The sequence below is a fragment of the Schistocerca americana genome, chromosome 11 (assembly GCF_021461395.2).
Source record: "Schistocerca americana isolate TAMUIC-IGC-003095 chromosome 11, iqSchAmer2.1, whole genome shotgun sequence".
Lineage (NCBI taxonomy): Eukaryota > Metazoa > Arthropoda > Insecta > Orthoptera > Acrididae > Schistocerca > Schistocerca americana.
The window spans coordinates 139,255,780-139,279,925 of NC_060129.1; the positions used below are offsets into that span (position 1 = coordinate 139,255,780).

Below are 24,146 nucleotides of genomic sequence, written 5' to 3' on the forward strand. Positions count from 1 at the left end.
CGTCTATGCACGGGGAAGTCAGCGCTCGTGCAGTCGCACGTCGCACCGGCATTCCATGCGCTACTGTTTGGTTGGCACTTAGGCGTACCCTCCGATGCTATCCGTACAAAATCCATCGGCATCGCGAACTGTTAACCTGGCAATTTAGTGAAGCGGAGGGCATTTGCGGTGTGGGCGTTTCAAAAGATGGCGGAAGATGACGATTGTTTGAGTAACGTGTTGTGGACCGACGAAACTCATTTCACGCTCCGAGGGTCTGTCAACGCCCACAACTGCAGAATTTGGGCTACGGAAAATCCTAGAACTGTCGTGGAAACTCCACTGCACGACGAGAAAGTCACGGTATCGGTTCGATTTACCACATCTACCGTTATCGAGCCTTTTTTCTTCGAGGAAATGCGCGATTCTGGTTTTGTTCCTGTAAAGAACATCACCTTTGCTTTGTCTTAATTTGTTATGCAAATTATTACTATTCTGATCAGATGAAGCGCCGTCTGTCGGACATTTTTTGAAATTTTGTATTTTTTTGGTTCTAATAAAACCCCATGTCATTCCAAGCATGTGTGTCAATTTGTACCTCACTATCTACATTATTTCGTGATTTATTCAGTTTTCAAATTTATACTGACTTTTTGATCACCCTATATATATAGTTACGGCTCACCGGCTATTTGACCATCTTCTTCTGTGCGGATATATATATATATATATATATATATATATATATATATATATATATATATATATATATATATATAAAGGTAGTATCTGTTCCTTCGGACATGTCCGAAAGAACAGATCAATCTTCACATACCGGTAAACGTATTCCATATGCTCGTACCTTCGTTAATAGACTGCAGTGGGGCAGAGTGTGAAATCCTTTCCGGAAAAGAAGAAGAAAAAATATGAGTTTGTAACTGGAAAGCGGTCGTTTTTGGGAGGCAGAATGAAACCTCGGTTAGAGGCAAAGGAAGGCGCGCAGCCCGCGTTGCGGTGAGGGACGTTCCCTTCCCGCTGGACAGCCTTCACCCGCGGTGTACCGCTAGAGATGAGGCAGTTGTTTATAAGGACGCGAGCGCTGAGGAAACACTTTGGAAATCCTGGAGGACACGGGCTGGCGTGTAATGGCGGGCGAACGGCGGCAAACACCGGCCGTTGTGGAGAAATGACCCCTGTCGGCGCAAGCTGTGTGTGTAACCGCAGCCGAGAAATTGTGAAGTGGCGGAAGGTACTCGAAACGTTCACACTAGTCTGCGAGGAGGACAGTAGAAGTGATCCACGAAACTACCGTCCAACATCCTTGACAGCGATTTGTTGTGGAATCATTCAACATTTTTTGAGTTCTAATATAACGAATGTCTTGAACGGAATGACCTCTTGAGCGATAGCCAGCATGGATTCCGAAACATCGATCGTGTGAAACCCACCACGCACTTTTCTCACATGACGTACTGAAAGCTTTGGATCAAGGCAGTCAGACAGACGCAGTATTTCTTGATTTCCGAAAAGAATTCGACTCAGCACCACACATACGCTTATTATCAAAAGTGCGATCATTTGGGGGATCAAGTGAAATTTGTGAATAAATTCAGGACTTTTTGGTAGGGAGGACGCAGAATCTTATCTTGAATGGAGAGTCATTGTCAGATGTAGAAGTTAATAATCGGCAACGAATGCTGTACAATCGCAATACAGTCATGGGATGTTCAATTGACATTTTGTTAAAACATGCTACGCGTTTCGGGATTACACCCATCTCGAGACATCACGAACTTCAACTCCTTCCTAACCAACCAGGCGTAACATACACTACTGGCCATTAAAATCGCTACACCAAGAAGAAATGCGGATGATAAACGGGTATTCATTGGACAAATATATTATACTAGAACTGACATGTGATTACATTTTCACGCAATTTGGGTGCATAGATCAGTACCCAGAACAACCACCTCTGGCCGTAACAACGGCCTTGATACGCCTGGGCATTGAGTCAAACAGAGCTCGGATGGCGTGTACAGGTACAGCTGCCCATGTAGCTTCAACACGATACCACAGTTCATCAAGAGTAGTGACTGGCGTACTGTGACGAGCCAGTTACTCGGCCACCATTGACCAGACGTTTTCAATTGGTGAGAGATCTGGAGAATGAGCTGGTCAGGGCAGCAGTCGCACATTTTCTGTATCCAGAAAGGCCCGTACAGGACCTGCAACTTGCGGTTGTGCATTTTCCTGCTGAAATGTAGGGTTTCGCAGGGATCGAATGAAGGTTAGAGCCACGGTCGTAACACATTGTTCAAAGTCCCGTCAATGCGAACAAGAGGTGACAGACGTGTAACCAATGGCACCCCATACCGTCAGGCCGGGTGATACGCCAGTATGGCGATGACGAATACACGCTTACAATGTGCGTTCACCGCGATGTCGCCAAAGACGGATGCGACCATCATGATGCTGTAGACAGAACCTGGATTCATCCGAAAAAATGACGTTTTGCCATTCGTGCACCCATGTTCGACGTCGAGTACACCATCGCAGGCGCACCTGTCTATGATGCAGCGTCAAGGGTAACCGTAGTCACGGTCTCCGAGCTGATAGTCCATGCTGCTGCAAACGTCGGCGGACTGTTCGGGCAGATGGTTGTTGTCTTGCAAACGTCCCCATCTGTTGACTCAGGGATGGAGGCGTGGCTGCACGATCCGTTACAGGCATGCGGATAAGATGCCTGTCATCTCGACTGCTAGGGATACGAGGCCGTTGGGATCCAGCACGGCGTTCCGTACTACCCTCCTGAACCCACCGATTCCATATTCTGTCAACAGTCATTGGATCTCGACGAACGCGAGCTGCAAAGTCTTGATACGAAAACCGCAATCGCGATAGGCTACAATCCGTCCTTTATCAAAGTCGGAAACATGATGGTACGCATTTCTCCTCCTTACACGAGGCATCACAGCAACGTTTCACCAGGCAACGCCGGTCAACTGCTGTTTGTGTATGATAAATGGGTTGGAAACTTTCCTCATGTCAGCACGTTGTAGGTATCGCCACCGGCGCCAACCTTGTGTGAATGCTCTGAAAAGCTAATCATTTGCGTATCACAGCATCTTCTTCCTGTCGGTTAAATGTCGCGTCTGTAGCACGTGATCTTCTTGGTGTTCAAATGGCTCTGAGCACTATGCGACTTAACTTCTGAGGTCATCAGTCGCCTAGAACTTAGAACTAATTAAACCTAACTAACCTAAGGACATCACACACATCCATGCCCGAGGCAGGATTCGAACCTGCGACCGTAGCGGTCACGCGGTTCCAGACTAAAGCGCCTTTAACCGCACGGCCACACCGGCCGGCTCTTCTTGGTGTGTCAATTTCAATGGCCGGTAGTGTATTTTAAACCATTCCCTGGAGCAGCGTTGTATTTTCTTCTTCAAACACAGTACCAAAGTCAGTGGTAGTATCGGAATACGTGGCCTTCCTCGCTACCGTCAAAATGCTCACGATCGCGAACAGCGTCTGCTTCAAAATGAGGTTGAACTGACAAACGTCGGTTTGTACGTGTACAGGTTTGTTCGACGAATCCGCGTCTAGACAAGGGCTCATCTGACGTTCACGGGGGTGTTATTTCTCGGCAGTGATTCACCCCTCTGCGCCGTGAGGTCCCGCCAGGGGCCGAACGCCTGCCAAGCGGATCTGCGGCTGAATCACGCTCAGTAAGACGCGTCACTCCCTCCATTAAACGTTGCGGTCTGCAGCAACGGCATCCTCAAGGCTGCGGCCGCGCATCGCACGATGTCTGATTTATTTTCTGATGACGTCATCTTACAATCGCAACACCGCATACCGCTACTTCGAAGCCTCATGGCCGACGTAGCTCATCTTCAGCCGCATCACCTTCAGCATTCCCAGAAACATTTAATGTACACAGTGCGGCAAACATTAAACCGTCACACATTTTTCCTTTTAATTTTCCGCCGGGCTGAGTGGCCGAGCGGTTCTAGGCACTTCAGTCTGGAACCGCGCGACCTCTACGGTCGCAGGTTCAAATCCTGTCAAGGGCATGGGTGTGTGTGATGTCCTTAGGTTAGTTAGCTTTAAGTAGTTCTTAGTTCTAGGGGACTGATGACCTCAGATGTTAAGTCCCATAGTGCTCAGAACCATTTGAACCATTTTTTTTTTAAATTCTCCGTCATTTTCTCCCATTGCGATGCTGAAGCTAGCAATTCGGCTCAAAGTACCTGTGACCTCCTTCCGTAGTGGCGCGCTGCGACGTCAATTAAACAAACGTATAAACATTGAGAATCCAAATTCTTTATGGTGCAGAATGAAATTTTTGACTCCACAGCGGAGCGTATTCTCATATGAAACATCCTGGCAGATTAAAACAGCGTACCAGACCGAGACTCGATCCCGGGACCTTTGCCTTTCGCGGGCAAGTGCTCTACCAACTGAGCTACCCAAGCACGACACACGCCACGTCCTCACAGCTTTAATTCCGCCAGTACCTCGTCTCCCACCTTCCAAGGTAGGAGAGCTTCAGTGAAATTTGCAAGGTAGGAATTAAAGCTGTGAGGACGGGGCGTGAGTCGTGCTTGGGTAGCTCAGTTGGTAGAGCACTTGCCCGCGAAAGGCAAAAGTCCCGGGTTCGAGTCTCGGTCCGGTACCCGCTTTTAATCTGCCAGGAAGTTTCACATGAGCGTACACTCCGCTGTAGAGTGAAAAATTTCATTCTAGAAACATCCCCTAGGCTGTGGCTAAGCCATGTATCCGCAATATCCTTTCTTCCATGAGTGCCAGTTCTGGATGGTTCGCAGGAGAGCTTCTTAACGGAGCATAATCGACTGAAGTAAAGGTAATTTCGGGGGTGGGGGGGCGTTGGGGGCGGGGGGGGGGGTATATCCCAAGGAAGTGTGACAGGACCGCTACTGTTTATAATGTATAAAGTGATGTAGTAGAATGCGTCGGAAGGTGTTTAGGGCTGTTGACAGATGATGCGATTGTCTGTAACAAAGTAGCAACAGAATGTTTGCCAGCAATCAGTGATTTTATAATGTTACTTACAATCCGTCTTGATTGCTAATTCTTTTTTTTTTTTTATTCACATGACCGGTTTCGGTTCATTCAGAACCATCTTCAGATCTGATATTTCAGTTACTCCTGAACCGGCGACCTAGAAACGACGGAGAGGCTACGCCCCGCCGTAGCCCTCAGTGGTTCACAACCCCACAGCTGGCCACAGCAGTCTACCCACCCCACAGCCGCCTCACACCGTACCCACTCTTATTGTGCCGTTCCACCCCCAGTGGACTCTCCCAGGAGATTCTGAATGAACCGAAACCGGTCATATGAATAAAAAAAAAATTTGCAATCAAGACGGATTATAAGTAACATTAGCAACAGAATGACCTCCAGAGAATTGATGAATGGTGCAGTGCAATCCTGAACGTAAATAAATATAAAATATTGCGGATATATAGGAAAAGAAATCCACTACTGTACAACTATACTATTCATGACAGATTGCTGGAAACAGTATCTACCGTAAAATACCTAAAACTAATTATCCGGAGCTACCCTGTGTGGAATGATCATATAAACCAAGCCGGCCGCGGTGACCGAGTGGTTCTAGGCGCTTCAGTCCGGAACAGCGCTGTTGCTACGGTCGCAGTTTCGAATCCTGCCTCGGGCACGGATGTGTGTGATGTCATTATGTTAGTTAGGTTTAAGTAGTTCGAAGTGTAGGGGACTGACGACCTCAGATGTTAAGTCCCATAGTACTCAGAGCCATTTTCGACAGTTGCGAGTTGAACAGGGAAGGGGAGATAAGTTAGTGGTGCCAGAAGTACCCTCCGCCACGCACCGTCAGGTAACCGGTGTATTAACCTGGCAACACAGCTGCAGAGTATTGAAGGTACTCGCCGAACATTTTATTACAGTGTTGTCAAATTGCCTTTCATTGGAGTCGGTTCCTGGCAAAATTTTGCACGGGAGGAAATTTGTTACTCATATTTTGGTACTGTTAGTACGTAAGGACTCGCGCTGTGCACGGATTTTCTTTCACCACTTACTTTTTCGGCGTACTTTATGGGGTGTGTTGTATTTTTGTCAATGCTTTTGTCTGCAAACATTCGTGGCCCTGACGTTTCGGTACTCGGCTTGTCCGCATCTTCAGCCTTCGCGTTTCCGTCCCGCGCGCCGGCCGCTGGTCCGCCATTTGCGCAAGGCGACCTTTAGAAAAGGGGTCAACTGTTCTCTCGCGGACCGCCAATGAATGGCATTAAGTAACGTACGCTGATGCACGTAAAAAGAATACGCACTTGCTTCAGTGTTACACATAATAGGACAGGTAAGAGAGTTAAGGATTTCAGGAATTACGGCAACCAGTCGCCTTTTGGAATGGTGGAATTTTTTATTTCAAATTTTTTATTTTATCTTAAAATACAAAACTGTACCATCGCAAGGGTACCTGTATTGCATTGTGTATTGAACCGGGGACCTATAATCGACGGAGAGGCTTCGCCCCGCCGTAGCCCTCAGTGGTTCACAACCCCACAACAGGCCACAGCAGTCTACCCACCCCACTGCCGCCTCACACCGAACCCACGGTTACTGTGCGGTTCTACCCCCAGTGGACTCTTCCAGGAACGTCTCACACCAGATGCGTGTAACCCCAATGTTTGCGTGGTAGCGTAATTATGATGTACGCGTATGTGGAGACACCCAAAGAGCCGACACATTTCCATTGATCGACAGTCGAATGCCAACAGTCCAGCGCCCACTGCAATTGTAATTGACGGTGTCGTCACGTCAGCATGTGAACACGTTGGTGTGGTCCGCTGAGAAGTTGCATGTCCGAAAACGTACGATGAACGGTGTGCTCTGAAACACTTGTGTATGCGCCAGCACTGTGCTCTTTCGGCAGAGATCTCACAGATCACCATCAATCCTACTTTACAGAGCAGGCAAGCCTCCTAACCCGACGTTCAGTGAAGAGTCGTGGACGTCCAACCATTTAGCGCCTAGTGATACTTTCACTGTCTTTCTGCCTCTTTCTGTAGATGCTCACGACAGTAGCACGTGAACAATCGACAAGCTTCGCCGTTTTCGACATACTTGTTCTCAAGCTCTGCGTAGTAATAAAAATTGTTCAAATAGCTCTGAGCACTATGGGACATAACTTCTTATGTCAACAGTTCCCTAGAACTTAGAACTACTTAAACCTAACTAACCTAAGGACATCACACACATCCATGCCCGAGGCAGCACTCGAACCTGCGACCATAGCGGTCGCTCGGTTCCAGACTGTAGTACCTAGAACCGCTCGGTCACTCCGGCCGGCGCGTAATAATAATCTGCCCTGAGTCGAAGTCGCTGATCTGAATGGATTTCCCCATTTGCAGCCCACATCTTCGCCAGGATGATCCCCCATCCGTGTCTGCTCCGCTTACTGGCCATTAAAATTGCTACACCAAGAAGAAATGCAGATGATAAACGGGTATTCATTCGACAAATATATTATACTCGAACTGACATGTGATTACATTTTCACGCGATTTGGGTGCATAGATCCTGAGAAATCAGTACCCAGAACAACCACCTCTGGCCGTAATAACGGTCTTGATACGCCTGCGCATTGAGTCAAACAGAGCTTGGATTGCGTGTACAGGCTTCAACACGATACCACAGTTCATCAAGAGTAGTGACTGGCGTATTGTGACGAGCCAGTTGCTCGGCCACCGCTGACCAGACGTTTTCAATTGGTGAGAGATCTGGAGAATGTGCTGGCCAGGGCAGTAGTCGAACATTTCCTGTCTCCAGAAAGGCCCGTACAGGACCTGCAACATGCGGTCGTGCATTATCCTGCTGAAATGTAGGGTTTGGCAAGGATCGAATAAAGGGTAGAGCCACGGGTCGTAACACATGTGAAATGTACCGTCCACTGTTCGAAGTGCCGTCAATGGGAACAAGAGGTGACCGAGACTTGTAACGAATGGCACCCCATACCATCATGCCGGGTGATACGCCAGTATGGCGATGACAAATACACGCTCCCAATGTGCGTTCACCACGATGTCGCCAAACACGGATGTGACCATCGTGATGCTGTAAACAGAACCTGGATTCATCCGAAAAAACGACGTTTTGCCATTCGTGCACCCAGGTTCGTCGTTGAGTACACCATCGCAGGCGCTCCTGTCTGTGAAGCAGCGTCAAGGGTAACCGCAGCCACGGTCTCCGAGCTGATAGTCCGTGCTGCTGCAAATATCGTCGAACTGTTCATGCAGATGGTTGTCGTCTTGCAAACGTCGCCATCTGTTGACTCAGGGATCGAGACGTGGCTGCACGATCCGTTACAGCCGTGCGGATAAGATGCCTGTCATCTCGACTGCTAGTGAGACGAAGCCGTTGAGATCCTCCTGAACCCACCGATTTCATATTCTGCTATCAGTCATTGGATCTCGACCAACGCGAGCAGCAATGTCGTGATACGGGAAACCGCAATCGCGATAGGCTACAATCGGACCTTTATCGAAGTCGGAAACGTGATGGTACGCATTTCTCCTCCTTACACGAGGCATCACAACAACGTTCCACCAGGCAACGCCGGTCGACTGCTGTTTGTGTATGAGAAATCGGTTGGAAACTTTCCTCATGTCAGCACGTTGTAGGTGTCGCCACCGGCGCCGACCTTGTGTGAATGCTCTGAAAAGTTAATCATTTGCATATCACAGCATCTTCTTCCTGTCGGCTAAATTTCGCGTCTGTAGCACGTCATCGTGGTGTAGCAATTTTAATGGCCTGTAGTGTTCTTGCCAAGTGGCCGTAAAGCCACAGGGCGGCATCCAGCGTCGCGGTGGGCAGTGATCAGCATATTTTGTCTCATCAGTGTGTCTGCCATGCTGGATATCGCTTTGCACGTTTAGAAAGACGCCCCGACGAGCTATCCAGGCTGTGACGTCAGAAACTCGGCGCGCTCGTCGCTCGGCCCGTGTGCCGCCGGCTTTGCGCCAGAAAAATCGCCGCCTCCAGCTGAGACCCGGTGCTGGAGGGACTGGAGCGCTGACGGACCAGCGTGCACGCGGCGGTCCAGCACACGCTGTAGCGAGCGGCCAGTGTCGAAACTGACCGGGGACCGCAGTACAGCTCAGCAGAGCGGGGAGAAAGCGATCCGGCTGCAAGCCACGCCGGCGTATTTCGAAAACACGGGGGAACCCTGGCTGCCGCGGCCGGCGCGAATAAACAGCCGATTTTCCTCGCCTCGCCGCTCCGACCCGCCGACAAACACATTAGCGCCCGCCGCGCTGGCGTTTCCAACTCGCGGTCCTGCCACGTCTTCAGCAGCTGCAGCCGAACTTTTAAGCGGCCCTCGCACGTTCAGTATCATCACTCAGTATTAGGATTTGTCGATGAAATTCTTCTAGATAAGTACTGTGGTACGAGTGGGACAGTGCACAAATGATCATATGAGAGGAGATATTTGAGGGATTTAGATTTAATTTCCCCATCAGAAGTAGTCGTTAATTTACTATTGTTTTCGTTTAAGAGACCATTACTTACTTTCAGTCGTCTGATGTTTCAAGGTGTACTAATTGTTTAGTTATTTTAGATTGAAACTCTAATGCTATATTTTTTAACTAACTCCTTAGATAATCACTTGATAAATAAATTTACTGAAGTTCTTTCAATTGCAATTGGTATAAATCTGTGGTTTGCTCCACAAATTTCTGAACATTGGGCGAAGAATAGTCCAGGCCGGTTTATTGTAAATGTTCCTTGATTTTGACTCATATGTAAATGGGAAAATGCAGAAGGTTGAAATTAAGAGTACAGATAGTCTGCAAAACTCAGCAGAGCCCTCCAACTGGAGACTTATCAAGAACGGTGTCCCACAGGGTTCAGTTTTGGGTCCCTTATACCGAAGCGCCAAAGACATCGTATAGACATGTGTATTCAAATACAGAGATATGTAAACAGGCACAATAAAACAAGTAACTGCCGCAGTTGTTAGAGCGGTTACTGCTGCTACAGTGGCAGGTTATGAAGATTTGAGTGAGTTTGAAAGTGGCGTTATAGTCGGCGAATGAGCGATAGGACACATCATCTGCGAAGAGTAGGGGTGAAGTGGGGACTTTCCCGTACGAGCATTTCACGAGTGTACCGTGAATATCAGAATTACGGTAAAATATGAAATCTCCGACATCGCTGCGGCCGGAAAAAGATCCTGCAGGAACAGGACCAACGACGACTGAGGAGAATCGTTCAACGTGACAGAAGTGCAATCCTTCCACAAATTGCTGCAGATTTCAATGCTCGGCCATCAACAAGTGTCAGCGTGCGTATCATTCAACGGAACATCATCGATATGGGCTTTCACTGCCGAAGACCCACTCGTGTACACTCGATGACTGCACGATACAAAGCTTTGCGCCTTGCATGGGCCATGACTGCCGTCATTGGCCTGCTGATGACTGTTCGGACGAGTATCGTTTTGAATTGTATCGAGCGGATGGACGTGTACAGGTATGGAGACAACCTTGTGAATCCATGGACCCTCAACGTCAACCTGATGGAAGCTTTGTGATGGTATTAGGCGCTGCAGTTGCAGTGATATGGGACCCTGATACATCTAGATACGACTATGACACGTACGTAAGGATCCAGTCTGATCACCTGCATCTATTCATGTCCATTGTGCATTCCGACGGACTTGGGCAATTCCAGCAGGACAGTGCGACACACCACACGTCCAGAATCGGTACAGAGTGGTTCCAGGAACACTTTTATGAGTTTATACACTTTAGCTGGAGCCGGCCAGTGTGGCCGAGCGGTTGTAGGCGCTTCAGTCTGGAACCGCGCGACCGTTACGGTCGCAGGTTCGAATCCTGCCTCGGGCATGGATGTGTGTGATGTCCTTAGGTTAGTTAGGTTTAAGTAGTTCAACGTTCTAGGGGACTGATGATCTCAGATGTTAAGTCCCATAGTGCTCAGAGCCATTTGAACCATTTAACAAACAGTCTACTTACGTTTTTTTCCCTTCTGTCTCGTTTTCATTTGACTACCGTTTGTACAACGAGCGAGGTGGTGCAATGGTTAGCACACTGGACTCGTATTCGGGAAGATGACGGTTCAAACGCGCGTCAGGTTATTCTGATTTCATATTTTTTTCGTAATGTGGGCCGGCCGGAGTGGCGGTGCGGTTCTTGGCGCTACAGTCCCATAGTGCTCCGAGCCATCATAATGTGGGGCCACAGCTATAATATATTTCTTTAAAGTCAGTACGGCCATTAGATTGTTTTTTTAATTATTATTTTTTATTTGCAGTGTTACATTTACACGATCATGATTTCGGCTTAAAATGCCATTATCCAGTGTTTTAATGTTATACAGTGCCTAAGATGGCGTACTGTCGTATTTAAAATAAAATACACTATTAGACACATGGTAAAAAAAAAAAAAAACTCTAATGCGGTACTGACTTTAAAGAAATTCTGATTTCAGCTCTCTGTGATTTCCCTACATCGCTCCAGGCCAACGCCGGGATGGTTCGTTTGAAAGCTCACGGCCGATTTCCTTCCCCATCCTTGACACGACCCGAGCCTGTGTTTCGTCTCTAATGAACTCGATGTCGACGGTACGTTAACTCCTAATCTTCCTTCCTTCCTACCTTCCCTCATACAATCCCATCTTTGTCTAATTTCGTATGCGTCAAATGGTTCAAATGGCTCTAAGCACTATGGGACGTTAGATCTGAGATCATCAGTCCCCTAGACTTAGAACTACTTAAACCTAACTAACCTCTGGACAGCACACACATCCATGCCCAAGGCAGGATTCGAACCTGCGACCGTAGGAGCAACGCGGTTCCGGACTGAAGCGCCTAGAACCGCTCAGCTACAGCGGCCGGCTTGTACGAGTTCCGCACACGATTGAACAATATTCTACGATGGGTCGCATGAGGGATTTTGTAGCAATTTCCGTTCTGTCAACCCGTTTCCGTCCCAGAACGGTGTTTGCACCTCTGAGGGTGTGCCCGGTGGTTTCATCGCCACCGAATGCTCCCAGGAGAAACGGCCGTTCTCGGGAAGGCACCGCTGCGTCTGTCGCACGCCACGTACGGGGAAGTGCTTGGCATACCTAATACGAAGGACGGTCTGGCGGGAAAAAAAAGTCAAAACAAAGCGAGCTCCTCCCTGCCCCCACCGCAACCCAGCCCTCCCCTTTCCTGCGGGAAAATAAAATGCCAGGAGAGAGAATGTTGGAGATAAGTGAGCTTGGAAAGGATCTCTATCGTCGGAGACACAAAGTTCAAGGCGAGCTTAGGTGCTCCGCCGTACGACGACCAAAAGGTCAGACGTGCAGGCGCTCCTGGCTAGCTCGTAGCTGCAGTACAGTAATTCCAGTTCCACGCTGGAAGCCGGCGGAAGGCGTATGTGGTGGGTGATAGAGAAGGCCGGGGGCTACACGTGATGTTCTCGTCTTTAGTTTTGTTAGCACTGGGTCCACAGCCTAGACATATCGGGTTGGTGAATACGTTCGTGGCGTTTTTCCACAAGTTCAATAAACACGACAGCTACACATAACACGGACTTTATTTGTCAATAATACAGAGTGTTTCGAAATGAATGTACGGCTTTTAAGGCTGTGCAGAATTTATTGCATTCAACTTACAATTATAAAATAATACATGAAATTAAAGAGCAGCTCAAACAGTTTTGTTTGTATACGTACGCGTAAAGTGTGTAAGTAGGCTGTTTAGGTTTTTATGTTGGTAACGCCATGTAGCGCTCTGTATGAAAATCTCTGACAGTGCTGTGTGCAGTCTGTGGCTGGTTGGAGACATTGTTGAAATATCCACAAGTGTAGTGTTGGGCAGTTGAAGTGAACAGCGTGTAGCGTTGCGCAGTTGGAGGTGAGCCGCCAGTAGTGGTGGATGTGGGGAGAGAGATGGCGGAGTTTTGAGAGGTTGCTATAAGCGGACGACCTGGACGTATATCCGCTAGAAAAAGGAAATTTGTAAAGATGGATGTCATGAATTAATAGATATATATTTGATGACTTTCGAACATTATTAAGGTAAATACCTAGTTTGTTCTCTGTCAAAATCTTTCATTTGCTAACTATGCCTATCAGTAGTTAGTGCCTTCAGTAGTTAGAATCTTCTATTTAGCTGGCAGTATTGGCGCTCGCTGTATTGCAGTAGTTCTATTAACGAAGATTTTTGTGAGATAAGTGATTCATGAAAGGTATAGGTTACTGTTAGTCAGGGGATTTTTGAAAGCCAGATTGCGTTGCCCTAAAATATTGTGTGTCAGTTTATTGATGATCAGAACAAGTGAAGAGAAAACTGACTGAGTACGTTGAGTTTTTCTGAGCTGTCTTTGTATCAAATAACGTAAGAGGTTTACCAGTACTGTCATTTATAAAATTTGAAGGGGGACGTTTCAACTGTAGAGCGTGGAAGGATCAAGAGTGACTGAAGAACATGTTGAACGAGTGAGAGCCTTTCATGCCCAGCCCCAAGGAATCAGCTCGGAAGACAGTCGTGAATTAGCAATTCCAGTCACGTCTTTGAGGAGACTTTTAAGAAGACACAACTACTTTCTTATCATCTGCAGTTGTTACAAACTCTAAGGCCTAACGATTTACGTGCGAACTTTACAAACGAAACTTGCTCCATGACGATGAAGAATTTCTGGACCATGTCATCTGCAGTGACGAATCGACATTTCACCTAAGCAGAAATGGGGACTCACATAGTGTACGCATATGGAGGTCAGCAAATCATTATGTGTGTTGACATTTCTACTTAGATGAAATGTCGATTCATCACTGTAGATGACGTGGTCCAGAAATTCTTCATCGTCTTGCAGCAACGCTTCGTTTGTAAAGCTCGCACGTAAATCGTTAGGTCTTAGAGTTTGTAGCAACTGCAAATGGTAAGGAAGTAGTTATAAGTGTCTTCTTAAAAGTCTCCTCAAAGACGTGACTGGAACTGCTAATTCACGGCTAACCTTCCGAACTGATTTGTTGGGGCTGGGCATGAAAGACTCTCACACGTTCTTCAGTCACTGTTGGTCGTTCGACGCTCTTCACGTAGGTATACAGACAAAACTGTCTGAGCTGCTCTTTCATTTGATGTACTATTTATAATTCTATGTTGAGTGCCATAAATTCTGCACAGCCTTAAAACCAGTATACTCATTTTGAAACACCTTGTATATTCTTCACCACTATTTACAACCGTCTGCAAACGCTGCGGTAATTTCTCTATTCCGTGACTCCAGAAACTATGTGGTTTCAGGCGAAGACACTGTCGGGCTATGTTTGGGAGCCCATTTTCGTGCGGAAAGGAAGTTCTTCAAAGGTTGGGTGTTAAATACGTAGCGTACTTAACTTGTATTCTGCTTGGTTCTCCCTCATGTATAACAAACTTTCTGTTCCTACTTGATGAACCTCGTATTAATGAGCCGTCCGTGGTGGCCGAGCGGTTATAGGCGCTACTGTCTGGAACCGCGCGACTGGTACGGTCGCGAGTTCGAATCCTGCCTCGGGCATGGATGTGTGTGATGTCCTTAGGTTAGTTAGGTTTAAGTAGTACATTGTCGCGAATAAATCAGTGACTCGTATATGCAATAAGTTTCCTTTAATTTATGTCTATGGTCACAAACGTTTTGGTAACAGATTACCGGTTTGGTAATCTGTTAACAAAAAGTTTGTGACCATAGACGTAAATTAAAGGAAACTTATTTCAAACTGCAAAAGTGAACTACATATAAAAAATGGCACTTGACAAATAAACCCATAGCAACCGGAATACCAACATGCAAAACAAAAACACTGCGAACTTATGCATCAGCCTAACATTTCTCGAAACACAACATTGCCCATTATGCTCTGTGCCATTTTCACTTTGTTTGCTGTTGAGCAATTTCCAATTTTTAGTCATTATCAAGCAGCTAAACACAGTTAGGAAAATATACTTAAAAAAAGAAACTATGAAACACATCAGATGCCGGAGTCATTAATTTAACACAGGATACAGTGATGAATTTACATTGAGATAACATCCATGCAGCATGTGGCAACATACGAACTTTTCCATCTGCCCACATGCGGAACTACTTACAAACATTAATACGAGCTTTATCAAGTAGGAACAGAAAGTTTGTAATGCATGTGGGAGAACCAAGCAGAATGCAAGTTAAGTACGCTACGTATTTAACATCCAACGATAAGAATCTCACGAACATCAACTTTTTCTCTCGACACGTACACATGCAGTCTCAAGTACAAAACGGCTGTCCAATGTATAGCAAAGATACTTCCAAACACCCTATACGTTTATGCTGACAATGTACGCCTATGCATTATACACAGTTCTCTGTTCATACTCTAAAGAAGGGAGACAATTAGATGCTTCATTTCCTAAGTACTATACACTTAACAATCGTTACAGTGTCGTAGCTAACTAAAACTAATAATAGGAATGTGAACTGTCTATTACGTACGGTGAAGAATATAAATTCCACGTATCGTAGAGCCATTAAAGCAAATTCATTTATCCCATTACCAGCTGCATTTGTTGAAAAATGTCGTCGTTAAATTGCGACACAAAATCTCAGATTCTACTAAAGCCCCTCAGTTTCGAAGTACCACTCTTGACTACAAAACGCTGAAGAATTTTCACTATTGAGCAATTACGTATCGAGTCTCAGCGATAGGTACTGCCTGTGAGTACAGTGAATGGAGCGCCAGTAAGAAGTGCAAAAGATGAAGATGAACAGGCAAAATCACCCATAATTTCTACCACAACCATTTCCGAGATAAAATTTCGACGTTAAGTCGTAAATAAAACTTCGAATAAGAAGTAGTTATCGCTAATAACAGAAAATAGGTAACTAAAACAGGAAAAAACCATTACAAGCTTTTATTAATCACTGTAATGAAAAAAAGCGAAATTGAAGTAATTTTGTATAAAACTAATGGCGATATAAATGAAGTAAGAAAAACAATGGGAACACAAAGATGAGTTAGGGGAAGGAATGTCAAATACAGCCAGTTTTGAGATTGTTGTTGTAGTGCTCTTCCGTCCAAAGACTTGTTTGATGCAGCTCGTCTCTTCATCAATGCAAAACCACTCCCACTTCATTCTATCACTAAACTGTTGAATGATTGATGCCTCAGGATGTGTCCTATCCACCGATCGCTTCTTTCAGTCAAATTGCGCCATAAATTTCTTTTCTTCCCAGTTCGATGCAGCACCTTCTTATCAGTTATTCGACCTTTACTATTATCGTTCCACGATACACGTGTTGTGTTCAGAAACCCCAGAAATGCAAGTAAAACGTGAAATAAAACTATAGGCAGCTGCAACCATTATAAGGCACTTGCGAAACGTTACACCTGTTTACGTGAAGCCATTTCCAGCCATTTCAAAACCACCTGACGCATCCACAAGTTTTGATGCCTCATCTGGAGAAAGGCTTAAGAACGCTCGTAACTGCTTTATGAGACTACAGCGACTTGTACCAATCACAGCTAGCTGAAGCTATATGTTACTTCACGTACAGCCGCGAATGTCGTTCTACAATGTCTGGATAATATCAAATATAACATAAAAAGTCTTTGGGCTATCTTTCTCCAGTTTCTCAGTTTTTACCACCTACTTTATACTTTAATTCTCTTGCTTTGTCTGAAAAAACATCTGTGATTAGTGTTCTTCTCCAAGAACTCACTTTCGTATTTCTAGTGTTAAACAGTATCTTGCCGCATTGTGTGGAGATCAGTAATCATCTGCTGTAGAGAATATTGTGGCTAACATGCGATTTAAAAGCAGAGTCTAAGTACTGTAATTTCGAAATGCTCAGTTAGGTTCTTGAAATGTAAGTATTAATCACAATCTTCTTTAAACGGCTTTCACTAACGCCATTTTTATGTATAACCATCACAAGGCAGCCAAAATATTTGTTATTGCATAACTAGTTTAGGTGACATGACATTTTGTTCCAAATTTTTTTAATTTTTACTTTCATTTTTTATTTTGGAATTATAAAGTCTGACGGATTATGAAATACGTCGAGATTAGCTGAAGAATAATAAATATTTCAGCAGCTTTATGATGATTAAACATAAAGAGGTCAGAAAACACAATCGGTGCTATCGCAGTTGTGCCACCTATAGCAGATGAAGTTGAACTGGCAGTCTCAAGGTGATTAGAGCTGAATAGAGCAAGTGACGTAAACTGTAGCGTGAAAAGACGAAAAAATACAATTCTTGAAACTGTATCTCCACATCATTTGCGTCTGGTACACAACATCGTGCCTAAAATGCGATTAAAACACAAATAGTCCACTGAAGTTTTGCAGTTTCGGAGCGCCGAGTTTAGGTTCCACAAACAAGACACGTCTCTCAACCTTTCTTAAGCAGCTTTCATTAATGACATTTTTTTTATTCAGCCACCATAAGCCTGCTAAGGTGTGTGTTATTATGCAATCGATTCAGATTGAATGTCACCACATTGCAGATTCTGGAGTTTTAAAATAAAGAAATGTAGAAAATCTGTAAGATGGTAACATGCTATCAGAAAACGATTTTAGCAATGGTTTAGTGTTATACACAAAATTTGCTTTTGCATCTGGCCATAGCGTCAGTTGCAGGTTGTAATGGTACTTGAATTACCTAACCATTACGGCACTTCACGTCAACCTTTCGATACCAGCAGTATTCTACTGTGTTTCTGTAAAATAGTTAACATATTTCTGTGACAACATTCAGATTTGATTTCATTAATGTAGAAGTACTTTGATAGATCGATATGTTTATATTGCAATGATATTATTCTTATGTGTATTCTTTCTTTTGTCACTATGATCTTTGACGTACTTGTAACTCTGATTTTTGGGCGCGTAAGCGGTTATTAGAGAGTCAAGTCTTGGTCGTCATGTTGAAAAGTCAGTTTATGAAATGTGAACTTTAACAGTGAGGAAGATATTTTCAAGTATGTTTTATATTGTGAAGTGATGTTGCAACAAAAGTAATAAAAAATAAGTGTGAATTAAATTCGGAGTGCTGATTACTTTTTTTACATCACTTGGTTTATGAAACATATATATATAAAATTTTTGAATATCGCAGAATAACACCTAGGCCTTTTTGCAGCCGAGCTTGGAGTCATCACTACCTAGATTTTCGACGATTGAGCCATGAGTTCAGAACGAGACCAGCGTGGGAAAAGATGAGTGCCTAGTTTATCCATTATTTCATGAAATGACTTTATTAACTGTGCTCTAAAAACACCTGCCACACAATATAACTTTGTTGTTGCCCAAAATGCAATATTTAGCAGCGTGAGCAACACTACAATCATAATTAATTTTTGACCTTTGTTGTGGTAGGATTGTTAGAAGGTACAGTGGGCGAAGTTGAACAGACAGAGCGTCAGTGTTGAGAGTTGAATAGAGTGAGTGAGGTAAAAATATGGCACGGTAGTCGGGATTCGGAAAGAAAAAAAATCGTTTTCTTGAATCTTTATCTCCACAGTAATGGTGCCTGATGCAGAATATTGTGGCCTAAAAGAAATTTAAAGCCAACGGCCTTGCCGCAGTGGTAACACCGGTTCCCGTCAGATCACCGAAGTTAAGCGCTGTGGGGCTGGGCTAGCACTCGAATGGGTGACCATCTGGTCTGCCGAGCGCTGTTGGCAAGCGGGGTGCACTCAGTCAGCCCTTGTGACACAAACTGAGGAGGTACTTGAGAAGTAGCGACTCCGGTCTCGTAAACTGACATACGGCCGGGAGAGCGGTGTGCTGACCACACGCCCCTCCATATCCTCATCCAGTGACGCCTATGGGCTAAGGATGACACGGCGGCCGGTCGGTACCGTTGAGCCATCATGGCCTGTTCGGGAGGAGAGGAGAGAGGAACATACATTCAAAATTCATAGTTCCCACTGAGTTTTTGGAATTTCGAAGCACTGAGTTTAACTTCCAGAGACTAGTTACCAGTATCAATGTTCTTTAAATAGCTCTTATGACAGACATTTTTATGTACAGGGGTTGTACAAAGATATGAAAATACCGCGAAAAATTAATGATGGAGCATAAATACCGATGCAAGCGAAGACTACAGGTTGCGCTGTTGTATTCGACCACGAACAACACCTGCGCAGTGTTCTCAACACGTTGCAAATGTCAGGAATGGTCAGAATAGTGTTCTCTGTAGTTGTGAGTGCATTGGGATTAGCCGAGCGGTCTAGGCGCTGCAGTCATGGACTGCGCGGCTTGTCCCGGCGGAGGTTCGAGTTCTCCCTCGGGCGTGAGTGTGTTTGTCCTTAGGATAATTTAGGTTAAGTAGTGTGTAGGCTTAGGGACTGCTGACCTTAGCAGTTAAGTCCCATCAGATATCACACACATTTGAACATTTTTTTTGTGAGTGCATTATGTCAGAGCTAAGTGAATTCGAAAGTGGGCAAATTATTGGTGCCTATGGTGTGTGCTTACGTAATCAAAGTAGCTGAAGTGTTTATTGTTTCGAGAGACACCATACAGAAAATTTATACAGCATACAGGGAAATCGGAAAAGCATCATCTGTGAAGTCTCAACGCGGAGGAAAATGTGTGCTGAGTGGCCGTGACAGACGGTCACTGAAGAAGATTGTGACTAAAAATAAGAAGACGACAGTTGTAAAAGTCACTGCAGAACTGATTTTCGGACTCGCGAAACTTGTCAGCATCAAAACCACACGAAGGGAGCTCCAGAGGCAGAGAATTCCAGAACGAGCTGAGATTCCTTGCCGGCCATCGTGGCCGTGCGGTTCTAGGCGCTACAGTCAGGAACCGCCGGACCGCTACGGTCGCAGGTTCGAATCCTGCCTCGGGCATGGATGTGTGTGATGTCCTTAGGTTAGTTGGGTTTAAGTAGATCTAAGTTCTAGGGGACTGATGACCTTAGAAGTTAAGTCCCATAGTGCTCAGAGCCATTTGAACCATTTTTTTTTGGAGGGGGGGGGGGGATTCCAAAACCACACATCAGTGATGCAAATGCCCGTAAAAAGGAAACGTGAAACCAAGCCATAAAACCTGGACTGTGGAGCAATGGAAAACTGTCTTTTTGTCGGATGAACTCTGTTGAACACTGTTTCCAAAAAAATGGTTCAAATGGCTCTGAGCACTATGGGACTTGACATCTGTGGTCATCAGTCCCCTAGAACTTAGAACTACTTAAACCTAACTAACCTAAGGACATCACACACATCCATGCCCGAGGCAGGATTCGAACCTGCGACCGTAGCGGTCACGCGGTTCCAGACTGTAGCGCCTAGAACCGCACGGCCACTGTTTCCAGCTTCTGGCCGTGTTTACGTCCGAAGTGTGAAACGTGGAGTGGATTCGGTGATGACTTGAGCAGCCATCCCGTGGCATTCCGTAGGTCTGATGGTTACCCCGCGTTACTGCCGAGGGTTATGTGACCATTGCGGCCGATCAGATCTATCCCATGGCACAATGTTTTTTCTCCAATGGTTATGCTGCGTCTCCTGTTCATACAGCTCGCATAGTCCAGGACTATGCACGAGGATGAATTGTCGCATATAGCCTAGGCACCACAGTTACCAAATCTCTTTATTACTCAACCTCTATGGCCTACTTTGAAGCGTGATCGCTACCCACATCCGTAACAGTTACCCAGAGTGCCGCTATTTTGCAGGAAGAGTGGTATAGATTCCCTTGAACACCATACACGTGTTCATCCGTACCGTACCGTAGTAGCAATGTGCGGCTGTTTGCTGATGATGCTGTGGTGTACCGGAAGGTGTCGTCGTTGAGTGACTGTAGGAGGATACAAGATGACTTGGACGGGATTTGTGATTGGTGTAAAGAATGACAGCTAACTCTAAATATAGATAAATGTAAATTAATGCAGATGAATAGGAAAAAGAATCCTGCAATGTTTGAATAATCCATTAGTAGTGTACCGCTTGACACAGTCACGTCGATTAAATATTTGGACGTAACATTGCAGAGCGATATGAAGTGGGACAAGCATGTAATGGCAGTTGTGGGGAAGGCGGATAGTCGTCTTCGGTTCATTGGTAGAATTTTGGGAAGACCGCTTATAAAACACTAATACGACCTAGTCGTGACTACTGCTCGAGCGTTTCGGATCCCTATCAGGTCGGATTGAGGGAGGACATAGAAGCAATTCAGAGGCGGGCTGCTAGATTTGTTACTGGTAGGTTTGATCATCACGCGAGTGTTACGGAAATGCTTCAGGAACGGGTGGGAGTCTCTAGAGGAAAGGAGGCGTTCTTTTCGTGAATCGCTACTGAGGAAATTTAGAGAACCAGCATTTGAGGCTGACTGCAGTACAATTTTACTGCCGCCAACTTACATTTCGCGGAAAGACCACAAAGATAAGAGAGATTAGGGCTCGTACAGAGGCATATAGGCAGTCATTTTTCCCTCGTTCTGAGAGGGAGAGAAGATGCTACTTGTGGTACGAGGTACCCTCCGCCAGGCACCGTATGGTGGATTGCGGAGTATGTATGTAGATGTAGATGTAGATGTAGACGATTGGACGCTGTTTTGAATGCCAACGGTTTTCCTACACCGTATTGACCACGGTAATGCATTGTTGTTTGTGTTTCCATATTTTTCTCCACACCCTCCACAACGACCGGAATTCTGATAAAATCTCTGTCTTTCCGTAGTTTATGCAGTACGTTACCATCTGGAAGTTTGTTTTAGTTTCTTTTTAATACGCTAAAGACTTTCAGATTACGACATATATCGAAACTACCCGAAGAATAAAAAAAATATTTTAGCACCTTTACGGTGATTATATATAAAAGTCTGTAATCGCTTTTGATGCTTGGATGCAGCAGCAGCCAGAGGTACAGTTGATGAAGTTGAACAGGCAGATGCTGCTTGGAACTGGATGGAGCGAGTGAGATGAAATCTAGCATGTAAAGACGACATATATCGAAATAATCAGCAACGAGTTGTAGAAAACAAATTTAATTATCTTCATCTGTTTCAGGCACTTAGCGACCTTCTTCAGAATGTTATAATTATCGCAGTATTTGCGGGTCTCAACAATAATGTACATACAGCATGTGGTTCATATGCCTGTACAGATGTGATATAAAGAAGCCAAACAACGACATACAAGCACTATGAACTATATGACGATGGCACTTGACGGTATGCATGTTATTTTTGACGCTTCCAAATAATGTGATAGGTATCAGTTTCTGAAGAAGGGCACTAAGTACCTGAAACCGATTAAGAAATTAAATTTCTTTTATACAACTGGTTCTAATGATGTAGATGTACCCAACTACGGTTTCTGAGGATGTATAAAATGATCAACTGGAACGAAAAAAAAATTCTTAAAATGGTATCTCCCCAATACCCAAATCTGAAGAAGAATATGGTCGCCAAAATGCGATTAAAAAGCAACATACAAGCACTATGAACCATTTGACGACGGTATTTAACTGTATACATGCTATTGTTGACACTTCCAAATAATGTGATTGGTATAACTTTCTGAAGAAGGGCACTAAGTACCCAAAACCGGTAAAGAAATTAAATTTCTTTTATACAACTGGTTGCTGATGATGTCGATATATAGAACTACAGTTGCTGAGGATGGATAAAATACTAAAAGGCGATATACTCGTCAACTGGAAAAAAATTAATTCCTACAATGGTATCTCCCCAATATCCAAATCTTAAGATCAATGTGGTCGCCAAAATGTGATTAAAAAGCAGAGTCTCCTCCGAAGTGTCGTAGTTTCAAAGCGCCGAATTTAGCTCGAAAAACTTGTTAACTAATCACTGTTTTCATCAAACACCTTTCATAAACGTTATTTTTGTGTGTAACCGCCAGAAGGTGCTAAAATCACTATTGTTCTCCAACTAGTTTCGCGAGTCTATCATCATATGTCTGACTTTTATTTTTTTAATATTTTTTTAATACTTATTTTAAAATTCTCAAGTCTGATTGATGATGACACGCTGACTGCATTTAGTTGCAGAACAATAGAAATGTTAGAAGCTTTATGGTAACTGTACATAAAAATTTCACCACTGCATTTGGTCGTACCAGCAGTGATTGGGAAAAGTGAAAGAAGTTGTATAGGCAGGGACAGTGTTGAGAGGTGAATAGAGCGAATGAGGTACTCACGTAACAGGGCCGCCCATGTCTGCAGCGGCGGCTGTGCAGTCGACGGTAGGGTGAGTGTGTCCTCGCAGCTGTGTCTGCAGCTGTGTCCGTCAGCGGCGGCTGCAGCCTGGCATCTGACCAGTCCCGAGGAAGGCGCGCCCGGCTGCGGCGAAACGAAAACGAAAACGGCCGCGCGAGAAAGTCACGCCCGATCCACTCTCCCCCTCTCCCTACCACTCTCTCTGTCTACTTCTTCACTGCCCCCTCTCTCTCTCTCTTTCTCTCACTGCCTCTCTTGCTCTCGTTTCTACTTCTCCGGCTGCGCGCGACCGCAGACAGTTGAAAAGAGGCCCCACAGTCCCGCGGCCTTATATATATAAACGTCGGTACGGTCACGTGACCACGCCCACAGCCCTTCCCCCACCCCCCTTCGTCAACAGGACCACTCTCTCTGTTCCTCCCCTCTTTCCGATGCCCCCACCCTTCTTCCTCTTTACATCTCATTACGCACTACACAACTTCCTAAGAACGTCTTCTTCTCCGAAACATATTGGTCCTATTTGCCAAACAGTAGCAACGCAGAATTAGTATCTGTCTTATACAGACCTCGTAACCACGGCGAATTTCAGGAATCGTACCGATAATGGGAAACGTGTCAAATGTCAAGAGGACAAAATTTTGCAAGTAGGGCAACACAATATTTCGACTTATGAAACAGACTAAACAGCTGTAACAACGGCCAATTTCGTGCAATAATCGATTGTCAGCAATCTTTTGTCAGGATTTCACCCTTCATTTCATAAGTGAAATTAGACGTTTCTCTTTGTGGCTGCAAAATGACTTTGTTGGTAGACATTGTGGAAGCATATGTGAAGACAAGTTCGATACGAAACTCTCGAAATTTTCGGAGTCAAGTATCCGGATAGAGACTATATGCAAAGAGAGCAATACAAGTTTGCATAAAAACTGGCACACCTACGGAT

At 45.0% G+C, this 24,146-nt stretch overlaps 1 protein-coding gene and 1 pseudogene across 1 annotated transcript in view; one reads left to right on the top strand and one right to left on the bottom strand.

Moving 5' to 3' along the window:
- The window catches only part of LOC124553392 (proteoglycan 4-like), a 256,733-nt gene extending 233,239 nt beyond the window's left edge, over window positions 1-23,494 (bottom strand). The window contains exon 1 of the mRNA XM_047127261.1: window positions 23,185-23,494. Coding sequence (XP_046983217.1) covers window positions 23,185-23,201 — 17 coding nt within the window. The 5' untranslated portion in view covers window positions 23,202-23,494. The remainder of the gene's footprint in view (window positions 1-23,184) is intronic.
- On the top strand, window positions 18,583-18,700 carry LOC124554257 (annotated as a pseudogene).
- Window positions 23,495-24,146: the final 652 nt, after the last annotated feature.